Below are 12,123 nucleotides of genomic sequence, written 5' to 3'. Positions count from 1 at the left end.
CCTATGCAACTAGACTTACAATCCTAGGCTTAGAAAATTGGGAGTTTCGTCGCCTTAAACACAACCCAAGCATAGCACGTAAAATCATCTGCAACAACATCCTTCCTGTCAATGACTACTTCAGCTTCAACCACAACAATACACAAGCATATAACAGATACAAACTCAAAGTAAACTGCTCCAAACTCAACTGTAGAAAATATGACTTCAGCAACTGAGTTGTTAACACACGAAACTCACTACTGGACTCTGTTGTTTCATCACCAAACCTCCAAAACTTTACCTTTAGACTATCCACTGTTGACCTCTACCGATTCCATTCCAAGACCCCTCGCGATAATCGATTTTTCGGGATGTAGTGTTGCGGAAGTAAAAACACCATCTGCGCATGCGCGCCCCTTTTTCCATGGCCGCACATGCGCAGATGGTGGAGTTTGCGTGTGGGCAGCGGGGAAGACCCAGGGAAGGTTCCTTCGGCCGCCCAACAGCAACGGGGAAACCCCATCTTCGGCTCCTCGCTGCTGCCGCGCTGCGGAGCAGATCAGCTGTTGGGCGGCCGAAGAAACCTTCCCTGGGTCTTCCCGCCGCCCAGGCAAAGGGGAAACCCCAAGATCGCTTGCCGCTTGCCCGTTCACCCACCCGCCCGGCGGCTCGCATGCCCGTTCGCCCGCCCACCCGGCTGCTCGCTTGCCCGTTCACCCGCCCACCCGGCCGCTCCGCTTGCCCGTTCGCCCACCCGCCCGGCCGCTTCGCTTGCCCGTTCACCCGCCCGCCCAGCTGCTCGCTTGCCGCTCGAGAGCAAGAGGGGGAGAGATAGAGAAAAAGAGAGAAGGAAAGAAAGAGATGAGAGAGGGAGGAAGAGAGTGTGAGAGAGGAAGAAGCAAGATAGAGAAAGAGAGAGAGAAAGAAAGATGAGAAAGGAAGGGAGTGACGTCATCGGGTGGAAAAATCGCGATATAGCGTTTCGCAAAGATTGAGATCGCGAAACTAGGGGGATCACTGTAGTACCAATATCATGAATATAAACATTGTTATTTCTTGTATACTACCAATACGTGTGGTTAGTAGAATAAATTAGAATTACTTTATAATATGTAAATAGATATATTGCTCTTGAGTTAAAATGGTATATAGAAAATATGCCCCCATTTTGGTAGAGGTGTATGAATGTTGTTTGGGGGTAGGCACTTTGAGTACTGAGCACCTTGTTATAGAAACATAGAAACATAGAAGACTGACGGCAGAAAAAGACCTCATGGTCCATCTAGTCTGCCCTTATACTATTTTCTGTATTTTATCTTACAATGGATATATGTTTATCCCAGGCATGTTTAAATTCAGTTACTGTGGATTTATCTACCACGTCTGCTGGAAGTTTGTTCCAAGGATCTACTACTCTTTCAGTAAAATAATATTTTCTCACGTTGCTTTTGATCTTTCCCCCAACTAACTTCAGATTGTGCCCCCTTGTTCTTGTGTTCACTTTCCTATTAAAAACACTTCGCTCCTGAACCTTATTTAACCCTTTAACATATTTAAATGTTTCGATCGTGTCCCCCCTTTTCCTTCTGTCCTCCAGACTATACAGATTGAGTTCACGAAGTCTTTCCTGATACGTTTTATGCTTAAGACCTTCCACCATTCTTGTAGCCCGTCTTTGGACCCGTTCAATTTTGCCAATATCTTTTTGTAGGTGAGGTCTCCAGAACTGAACACAGTATTCCAAATGTGGTCTCACCAGCGCTCTATATAAGGGGATCATAATCTCCCTCTTCATGCTTGTTATACCTCTAGCTATGCAGCCAAGCATCCTACTTGTTTTTCCTACTGCCCGACCACACTGCTCACCCATTTCGAGACTGTCAGAAATCACTACCCCTAAATCCTTCTCTTCTGAAGTTTTTGCTAACACAGAACTGCCAATGCAATACTCAGATTGAGGATTCCTTTTCCCCAAGTGCATTATTTTACTTTTGGAAACGTTAAACTGCAGTTTCCATTGCTTTGACCATTTATCTAGTAAAGCTAAATCATTTACCATATTACAGACCCCTTATGTGTTGTGTGAATGTTTTAGTGATATCTTGTTTTTATAAAAATCAATTAAAAAATAAATTATATATATATATATATATATATACTACCAATACGTAATTGACAAAATTAAATAAGTAAGTAAGTAAGTAAGTAAGTAAGTAAGTAAGTAAGTAAGTAAGTAAGTAAGTAAGTAAGTAAGTAAACCAACAAACAACTGGATGGGGGAAACATTTATCTTACCTTTACCTTAAATGGTATGTGAGAATGACTCTGGGAGAAGGAGGAAGAACTGTGGACAATAGTTGCACAAGAGATACATGAGCCCACAGGACAATTGTGAATGTGGCAAAATCTCAGAAGTGACCCTCCTTAGTTTTTTACAGAAAGAAATGCAGAATAGGAGTAGAAGCAACAAGATTCTGAAGGAATACAAGATATTTACCTTCCTCTTTTCCCAGCTTTAGAGGGTATTTGAGAGACCACCCCAGGGTTCCACGTCAAAACGTCTTCTAGTTTCTCAGCAATATTTAGAGTGCCATATGGAAGTCGTACTCTACGGCTGAATAGCGCGACGGTTAGGGTCTCCTGCTTCGGGAACGGGTGATTCCAGAGAGTGGGCATTACTAACTGCTCTTGAAAGAAACAGGATAAAGTTTAATGAAATACAAGCAGTGAAGCATTTATTTATTTCAGGAAATTTACATGGCCGCCCAATGCACTCTGAGTGACTCCAGGCATCTTACAGTCTGCATTGGTTGTCGATCAGTTTCCGGTCATAATTCAAAGTGTTGGTTATGACCTATAAAGCCCTTCATGGCACTGGACCAGATTATCTCCGGGACTGCCTTCTGCCACACGAATCCCAGCGACCGATTAGGTCCCACAGAGTGGGCCTTCTCCGGGTCCCGTCAACTAAATAATGTAGTTTGGTGGGACCCAGGGGAAGAGCCTTCTCTGTGGCGGCCCCGGCCCTCTGGAACCAACTCCCCCCAGAGATCAGAATTGTCCCCACCCTCCTTGCCTTTCGTAAGCTCCTTAAAACCCACCTCTGCCGTCAGGCAAAGGGGAACTGAGATATTCTTTCCCCCTAGGCCTCTACAATTTATGCATGGTATGTCTGTATGTATGTCTGGTTTTATAATAAGGGTTTTTTAATTGTTTTAGTATTGGATTGTTACATGCTGTTTTTATCACTGTTGTTAGCCGCCCCGAGTCCACGGAGAGGGGCGGCATACAAATCAAATCAAATCAAATCAAATCAAATCAATAAATAAATAAAACCTCATATAGAAATTATAAATATATAAATCTCATATAAAACAATAAATAGTAATTGCTGATTAGGAGAATGCAAATGAATTGGACCGACGATGCATCGCCGAACAGCTTCAAACAGAACTGATTTAAATTTTTTCCCGCTCAACAAATGTGTGATTTTGCTAACTTTTTAATACACCACTTGGTACTGGTTACTCACTTCTGTATTCAATCCATGTGCTTTTTACACCCATAATTACCTTGCTTTCTCCCTCATACACACTTTTCAAGGACCTGATTTTGCATTTAATAAACTTTTCATAATGTCCACCTCTTCAGTGACATACAGTAGTATCTCCATTGTTAAACCTTTTCCACTCGCCACTATTTTCTCTGTTTCAGCTCAGTAAAATGTAAAGCCTTGATTTCACGGACACCCAGAATCAACTGACAGTAACTGAATTTAAACATGCCTGGGATAAACATATATCCATCCTAAGATAAAATACAGGAAATGGTATAAGGGCCGACTAGACGGACCATGAGGTTTTTTTTCTGCCGTCAATGTTATATGTTTCTATGTTTCTAAATCTTTACTATATCCTTCCGCAAATGGATAAAAACCCACCCACTGTTTTACACATGGATAACATGCCCCAAATAGGTGAAAGAAGACATGTTTTATATGGTGACAAAAAAAATGCATGACAATGAAAACAATCCTGCAAAGACTTAGGGCTGGAAAAAAGCTTCTTCAGTTAGAGACTAGAGTAGGAATGAAAAAATCCTGCAAGCCACAAAGATCATCAGCATTTCGTTAGGGCTGAAAAAAAAACTTTTTTGGAGGGAGTAGTAATGAAAACAAGCCTGCAAGCTGGGAAGATCATTAGCAAACTTGTTAGGACTTGTTAGAAAAAAACAAAAAGCTTCATTCGGTGTATAAGATGCACCCAAATTTTCAGCCTCACACCAAAAAATACTATACAGTATATTCCTTGCAGACAGCTGGCCATCTGCATCCTTTTAGCAGGACATTGAAGACAGATAAACCTGCAAGTGCTCCAATAACCCTCTAAAAGGATGCAGATGACCAGCTCTGTCTGCAAGGAATAGAAATCCTTCCCTTCCCCACCATCCTGTCAGAACTGAAGAAGCTTCTTGGATGAGAAGGCAAAACGTCTTCAAAGAAAAACCAGAAAGTCCAGTTGGGGGGGGGGGGAAACACCTTTGGGACTTCTGGGAAGAGTTGATTAGGACCAGCAACATACCATTAGGCTTATCCCTTTGGGACCCTTGTCCTGGCCTGACGACAAAAAGACCCTCGCTTCCAAATTCGCCTTGCAGGGGGATGCTGCTGTACGGTCGTTTAGGGTTTCCAAAGAAATGCAACGTGTATTTTTGCAAGCTGCCTCCGGGCTTCCCTTTCAGCTCAATGAATTTGTATACAAGTGAGTCATTGGCTAGGCCCACTTCGTTGATGACAGCCGAAGAATTATGGATCGACTCTCTGGTGAGATTAAAGTTGAAGGAGACACAAAGGTTTTCCCGAAGAGGCGTTATTTCCGTCACCTAGGAGGTGGGCAGAAGAAGGCACTCAGAAAGTATATGAATCTGCAACGTTCATTTCTTTTAAAGTTTCATTTTTAAATTTCTAACAGCTTCCTTTCCCCCCCCCCCCAAACTGGCCACTCCGTAGAGTTATTTTCAGAACTTATTCCTGGCGAAAAACATCCAAAGGCAGGGATTAATTATCAAGGGCAGCCCAACTCTTTGGGAACTCGGGAGAATTTAGAGAATCAAAAAAGAAACAATAATATAGAAAAATAAATTGTGACTAAGCAGAGGAACAAAACCCCTAATTATAAACCAAGCAAAATTACTGTATTTTTCAGAGTATAAGACACACTTTTGGGGGAGGAAAAAAAAGAATCTGCTTAGCAGATATTCATCTGGCTAGCGTCTTTAGTTTGGTCAGCTTCAGCACATTATTTTATCCCCTGATTAGGGCTTAAAAAAACTTATTTGGAGAGAGTAACAATGTAAGAGCTTGCAAGCCAGTAAGAGATGGGAAAGAAACATTTGGAGAAGTAGAACAATGCAAAAAATCCTACAAAGACTTAGGGCTTGGAAAACATTGTTTACAGAGAGTAACAATGAAACCACCTTCTATCGCACGAATCCCAGCGGCCGATAAGATCCCATAGAGTTGGCCTTCTCCGGGTCCCATCGACCAAACAATGTCATTTGGCAGGCCCCAGGGGAAGAGCCTTCTCTGTGGCGGCCCCGCCCCTCTGGAATCAACTCCCCCCAGAGATTAGAACAGCCCCCACCCTCCTTGTCTTTCGCAAATTACTTAAGACCCACCTATATCACCAGGCATGGGGGAACTAAGACATCCTCCCCCAGGCTTTTATATTTTATGTTTGGTATGTATGTGCTGTATGGTTTTAATTGCTGGGGTTTTATATATGTTTTTTAATATTGGATTTGTTTTACTGCTATATTGTTTTATTATTGTTGTGAGCCGCCCTGAGTCTTCGGAGAGGGTCGGCATACAAGTCCAATAAATTATTATTATTATTATTATTATTATTATTATTATTATTATTATTATTAGCACCTGGTTAGAGCTGGAAAGAAATATTCAGAGCAAGTTAGATCAATGGGGGGGAAAACCCTGCAAAGACTTAGGGCTTGGAAAACATTCTTTGCAGAGAGTAACAATGAAAGAGCTTGCAAGCCAATAAGAGCTGGAAAGATCGTTAGTAGCTAGTTAGGGCTGAAAAAAAAAGCTTTAGCACCCAAATTATCAGCCTCTTTTAGGGAGGAAAAAAGTGTGTCTTATACAGTGTTCCCTCACTTTTCGTGGGGGATGCGTTCCGAGACTGCCCGCGAAAGTTGAATTTCCGCGAAGTAGAGATGCGGAAGTAAATACACTATTTTTGGCTATTAACAGTATCACAAGCCTTCCCTTAACACTTTAAACCCCTAAATTGTAATTTTCCATTCCCTCAGCAACCATTCAGATTATTACTCACCATGTTTATTTATTAAAGTTTATTTAAAAAAATATTTATTAAAGGCAGACGAAAGTTTGGCAATGACATATGACGTCATCGGGTGGGAAAAACCACGGTATAGGGAAAAACCCCGCAAAGTATTTTTTAATTAATATTTTTGAAAAACCGTGGTATAGACTTTCCGCGAAGTTCGAACCCGCGAAAATCGAGGGAACACTGTACTCCGGAAAATACAGTAAAACAGGTTTGAATACCATGCGGTTCCAAGCCTGGTTTTTATAGCTTCTTGAACATCATAAGAATGGGAGATGCGTGAATAACATTGGGGAGGGTAATGGTTAAAGCACCAGGCTAGGAAGCAGGTGACTGTGAGTTCAAATCCCACCTTAGTCACAAAGACCAGTTGACCAACTTTGGGCCAATCACCAGGAGATGGTGAGTTCTAGTCCTGCCTTAGGCATGAAAGCCAAATGGGTGACTTTGGACCAATCAACGGGAGGCTCTGAGTTCTAGTTCCATTTCAGCCATGAAAAGTAGCTGGGTGACTTTGGGCCAGTCCCTTTTTCTTAGCCCAACCCTGCTCACAGGGTTGTTGTGGGGAAAATACGACAAGAGGAAGTTGTGCTGAATATGTTCCCCGTCTTGGGTTGTTTGTAAAAAAATAATAAAAAGTGAGATATAAATAAATAAACATGAATAGATGAGACCAACATATCCACTTGCTCCAGGATCTTCCTTCGGTCAGTATTCAGCCAGATGTTTCTGAGAAATTCACTCGTGCATAATAAGCATCCTATTTAACTTAATTAACCTAATCGCTAAGTCTGAATTACTATTTCTATTAATCTTCTCGTTCCATAACCCATCTCCTCCCATTTATGACTGTATGATTGCAACTTGTTGCTTGTATGCCTATGATTTATATTGATCGTTTCCCAGTACGATTTGATAATTGCTTATTTGTACCCTATGATAATCATTAAGTGTTGAACCTCGTGATTCTTAGCAAACATAACTTTTCTCTTTATGTACGCTGAGAGCATAGGCACCAAAGTCAAATTCCTTGTGTGTCCAATCACACTTGGCCAATAAAGAATTCTAATCTAATCTAAACTGGTGACACATTCTTTCTGAATGTCAACACAATAAAAACATTGTCGGAATAAACTCAAAGTTTCATTCAGCCCACATCCTGTTTCCTTCTGGAAAACCCCGTTAGGAGGACCTACACTCAATAACCTCTAAGCTTGTCCTACTTCCATCAGCTGTGGTTCAAGGTGGTGAATGACATGATTATGCTAGAAGAGAGATGCAGAAGGGCTTGAATTGGGAAGGTTGGTAGATGTCATGTGACTGCAGCTACCCCCTCCATAGGCTGCTCAGTATGGTTTGCAGCAGGGGTCTCCATCCTTAGCCACTTTTAAGACTTGTGGACCAACTCCCAGAATTCCCCAGCCAGGCATGAAGTTGAAGTCCACAAATCTTAAAGTTGCCAAATGTGGAGATCCCTAGTTTACATCATAGCAATAGCCCTTAGACTTTATATACCGCTTCACAGTGCTTTACAGCCCTCTCCAAGCAGTTTACAAGATTAGCCAATTCCCCAACCATCTGTGTCCTCATTTTAGCAACTTTGGAAGGATGGAAGGCTGAATCAAGCTTGAGTTGATCGTGATCGAACTGCTGGCAGTGGGCAGAGTTAGCCTGCAATAATGCATTCTAAGCATTGCGCCACTAGGCTCCTAATAGCAATAGCACTTAGACATATACCGCTTCACAGTGCTTTACAGCCCTCTCTAAGCGGTTTACAGAATTAGCCAATTCCTCCAACAATCTGAGTCAACATTTTACCAACCTCGGAAGGATGGAAGGCAGAATCAAATTTGAGCTGATCATGATCAAACTGCTGGCAGTGGGCAGCGCTAGCCTGCAATAACGCATTCTAAGCATTGCGCCACTAGGCTCCTAATAGCAATAACACTTAGACTTATAAACCGCATCATAGTGCTTTACAGCCCTCTCTAAGCGGTTTACAGGGTCAGCTTATTGCCCCAATAATCTGGGTCCTCATTTTACCGACCTCGGAAGGATGGAAGGTCAAATCAAGCTTGAGCTGATCATGATCGAACTGCTGGCAGTGGGTAGAGTTAGCTTGCAATACTGCATTCTAACCACTGCGCCACTGGGCTCCTAATAGCAATAGCACTTAGACTTATAAACCGCATCATAGTGTTGTACAGCCCTCTCTAAGCGGTTTACAGGGTCAGCTTATTGCACCAATAATCTGGGTCCTCATTTTACCCACCTCGGAAGGATAGAAAGCTGGAAAGGCTAAGTCAATCTAGAGCCTGGCGAGATTCAATTTGCCAAATGTGCAGGCAACCTGCAGGCAGCAAAATTAGCCTGCAGCACTGCTCTTTAACCACTGTTCCCCATAACATGCATCATAACATATATCAGTGATGGTGAACCTTTTTTCCCTCGGGTGCCAAAAGAGCTTGGGCATGCACTATCACGCATGCGTGAGTGCCCACACCCATAATGCAATGCATAGGGAGGGTGAAAACAGCTTTGCCCATCCCTTGGAGGCCCTCTGGAGGCCGGAAATGGCCTGTTTTCCAACTTCTGATAGGCCCAGTAGGCACGTGTTTCGCCCTCCCCAGGCTCCAATGGCTTCCCTGGAGCCAGAGGAAGGTAAAACGCTCTTCCCTATGCTCCCGGAGGCTCCCTGGAAGCCAAAAATACCCTCCCAGAGCCTCTGTGCGAGCCAAATATCAGCTGGCCGGTACACACATGCATGTTGAAGCTGAGCTAGGATAATATCTCATGTGGCAGTAGATATGGCTCTGCATGCCACCATGCCATAGGTTCACCATCACTGACATATATCATTGCCCAGTGAATTATGGTTGATGCAACCAATTACGCTAAAGCAAATTAGGGCTTGGTGCATTAGATAAACATAACCAAGATGGATTTTTTTTAAAAAATAAAGCTGAAATGGACTCTTGGCTGATCTCTGTAGGTTCATCTTACTCAACACTTCAGCCATTTTACCTGGAAGCTCTTAGGATCTCGGGGCTTCAGGCTGAGACATCGGCTGATGGACTCGTCTTCGGTGCTATGAGAGTCATTTTCATGGAGGACTTGCTGCCCAGGTGTGAGAAGAGCCACAAGCTTGTCCGCTTTTTCTGCACCCCGGGCTTTGTACACCACCGCATCAACCAACCCATTGACGGTCACCTGCATGTTGTTTTTATAGACAGGGTTAGCATTACGGTAGAGCCCCACGGCGTCTACACCATTTTGGATGGTGGCATCTGGCAAAAGAAGGGAGGGCTTGGGGGTGACTCCGCCACTCCCTACGAGGAAGTAGCCCTGCTCATTGGTTGAGTAGCCTGTCAGGTTCAAGACTTTGTAAGCTAAGTTGTTCTTGCCGTTGTAGAGAACAAGCCAGTAATCCTTGAGTGAAAATGGCGCCTGTCCTGGGTAGAACAGCTCAATGTATTCCGTGTCTTCTCGAGAGCCGGGGTTGTCCGCGTTCACTTCATTGATAAGCAACTCAAAGGTTGGAGTTGGAGGTTCTTCAGTTGTCCGGGGTTCTTCAGAAGTTACATCTACAATGAACCAAATCTTGTTACTTTAGACCAGGGGATCTCCAAGATTGACCACTTTTAAGACTTGTGGACTTCAACTCCCAGAATTGAGGAACTCTGGGAGTTGAAGTCCACAAATCTTAAAAGTTGCCAAGGATGAAGACCCCTGCTTAGATTGAACATACAAACATTTCATTCAATTCATTTAATTCATTCATTACTGCACCTGGAGGTAGGTCTGTCCCATCTGCATTGCTTGAACAAGTCTTAATCACCAGGCTGTGGTTCTGGTTTCCAAAATGCAACTGTTCTTTATTCTTTTCCAAAATTGAGAGGACTTGCAACTCACGATCCAGCTGGTCTGTTGACCGGGCACTCAAGAGGGCAGTGAAAATCAATTCTCTGCCTTCACAGGTTAAAACGGGATCTGTCACGAGAGGAATGAAAGGAAAAGCTCATTGTTTAATTTTATTTTATTGACTTTTATGCCCAAATATTATAATAATAATAATAATAATAATAATAATAATAATAATAATAATAATATTCCGGTCACAATTCAAAGTGTTGGTTACGACCTATAAAGCCCTTCATGGCACCGGACCAGAATATCTCCGGGACCGCCTTCTGCCGCACGAATCCCAGCGACCGGTTAGGTCCCACAGAGTTGGCCTTCTCCAGGTCCCGTCGACTAAATGTCGTTTGGCGGGCCCCAGGGGAAGAGCCTTCTCTGTGGTGGCCCCGACTCTCTGGAACCAGCTCCCCCTGGAGATTAGAACTGCCCCCACCCTCCTTGCCTTTCGTAAACTCCTTAAAACCCACCTTTGCCGCCAGGCATGGGGGAATTGAGATATCTCCCCCGGGCCTATACAATTTATGTATGGTATGTCTGTGTGTATGTCTGCTTAATAACGGGGTTTTTAAAAATGTTTTTAAATTATTAGATTTGTCATGAATTGTTTTATTGCTGTTGTGAGCCGCCCTGAGTCTACGGAGAGGGGAGGCATACAAACAAACAAACAAACAAGTAAGTAAATAAATAAATAAATAAGCAAGCAAACAAACAAATAAATAAGTGAGTAAGTAAATAAGTAAATAAATAAGTAAATAAATATGTAAATAAATAAATAAATAAATAAGTAGGTAAATAAATAAATAAGTAGGTAAATAAATAAACAAGTAGGTAAATAAATAAATAAATAATAAAAATATTAGATTTGTATGCCGCCCCTCTCCGATCTTTACCTATCATTACCTATCTTGTTATGATAGCACAGATCTGAATCTTTTTAAAATTTAATTTCATGCCTTTTTTTTTTACAGTTTAGATGCTAGGCACATGCTAGACTTATGGACTTCAACTCCCAGAATTCCTGAGCCAACTAGTCACGCTAGCTCAGGAATTCTGGGAGTTGAAGTCCACATGTGACAGAAGAGCTAACTTTGCCGACCCCATACACTAGAGCAGTGATTTTCAACCTTTTTTGAGCCGCGGCACATTTTTTACATTTACGAAATCCTGGGGCACATTGGGGGGGGGGGGCGCTAAAAAAGTTTGGACAAAATATTCTCTCTCTCTCTTTTCCTCCCCTTCACTCTATTTCTTTCTCCCTCCCTCTTTCTCTCCCTTCCTTCCTCTTTCTCTCTCTCTCTCTCCATCCCTCTCTTTCTCTTCCTTCCTTCCTCTCTTTTTTGCTCTCTTTCTCTCTCCCTCCCTACCTCCCTCTATGTCTTTCTCTCTCTCTCCTTCCCTCCCTCTCTTTCTCTCTCTCTCTTGCTTTCTTTCTCTCTCTTGCTCTCTCTCTCTCTTTCTTTCTCTTGTTTTCTCTCTCTCTCTTGCGTTCTTTCTCTCTTTCTTTCTCTCTCTCTTGCTTTCTTTCTCTCTTTCTCCCTTTCTTGTTTCTTTCTCTCTGAGCTTCGTGGCACACCTGACCATGTCTCGCGGCACAGTAGTGTGCCACGGCACACTGGTTGAAAAACACTGCACTAGAGGATCAGGGAGTAAACCAAACCTTAATACAGTTAATAAATGCAAATGGCTGTGTCATCAACTGAATTACTATATTCAGACTATTTGTTTACACAATTTAATGAACCAGCCAGCTGATCTTCTTTCTGCCACAGATTAAACCAGAGTTTTCAAACTTGGCAACTTTAAGACTTTATTTATTTATTTATTTATTTATTTTGTTTGTTTGCCAAACATATATAGT

At 42.5% G+C, this 12,123-nt stretch overlaps 1 protein-coding gene across 1 annotated transcript in view; it reads right to left on the bottom strand.

The window, feature by feature from the left end:
* Positions 1-12,123, bottom strand: part of LOC139172192 (uncharacterized) — a 46,848-nt gene that overhangs the window by 17,860 nt on the left and 16,865 nt on the right. Inside the window, exons 7-10 of the mRNA XM_070761039.1 lie at positions 10,137-10,337; positions 9,372-9,931; positions 4,563-4,863; positions 2,480-2,669 (exon numbers count right to left, since the gene is read on the bottom strand). Coding sequence (XP_070617140.1) covers positions 2,480-2,669; positions 4,563-4,863; positions 9,372-9,931; positions 10,137-10,337 — 1,252 coding nt within the window. The remainder of the gene's footprint in view (positions 1-2,479; positions 2,670-4,562; positions 4,864-9,371; positions 9,932-10,136; positions 10,338-12,123) is intronic.

Source organism: Erythrolamprus reginae, chromosome 9 (genome assembly GCF_031021105.1).
Source record: "Erythrolamprus reginae isolate rEryReg1 chromosome 9, rEryReg1.hap1, whole genome shotgun sequence".
Taxonomy (NCBI): Eukaryota; Metazoa; Chordata; class Lepidosauria; order Squamata; family Dipsadidae; genus Erythrolamprus; species Erythrolamprus reginae.
The sequence above is the reverse complement of the archived record's forward strand: the minus strand, read 5'-3'. Positions and strand labels throughout refer to the sequence as shown.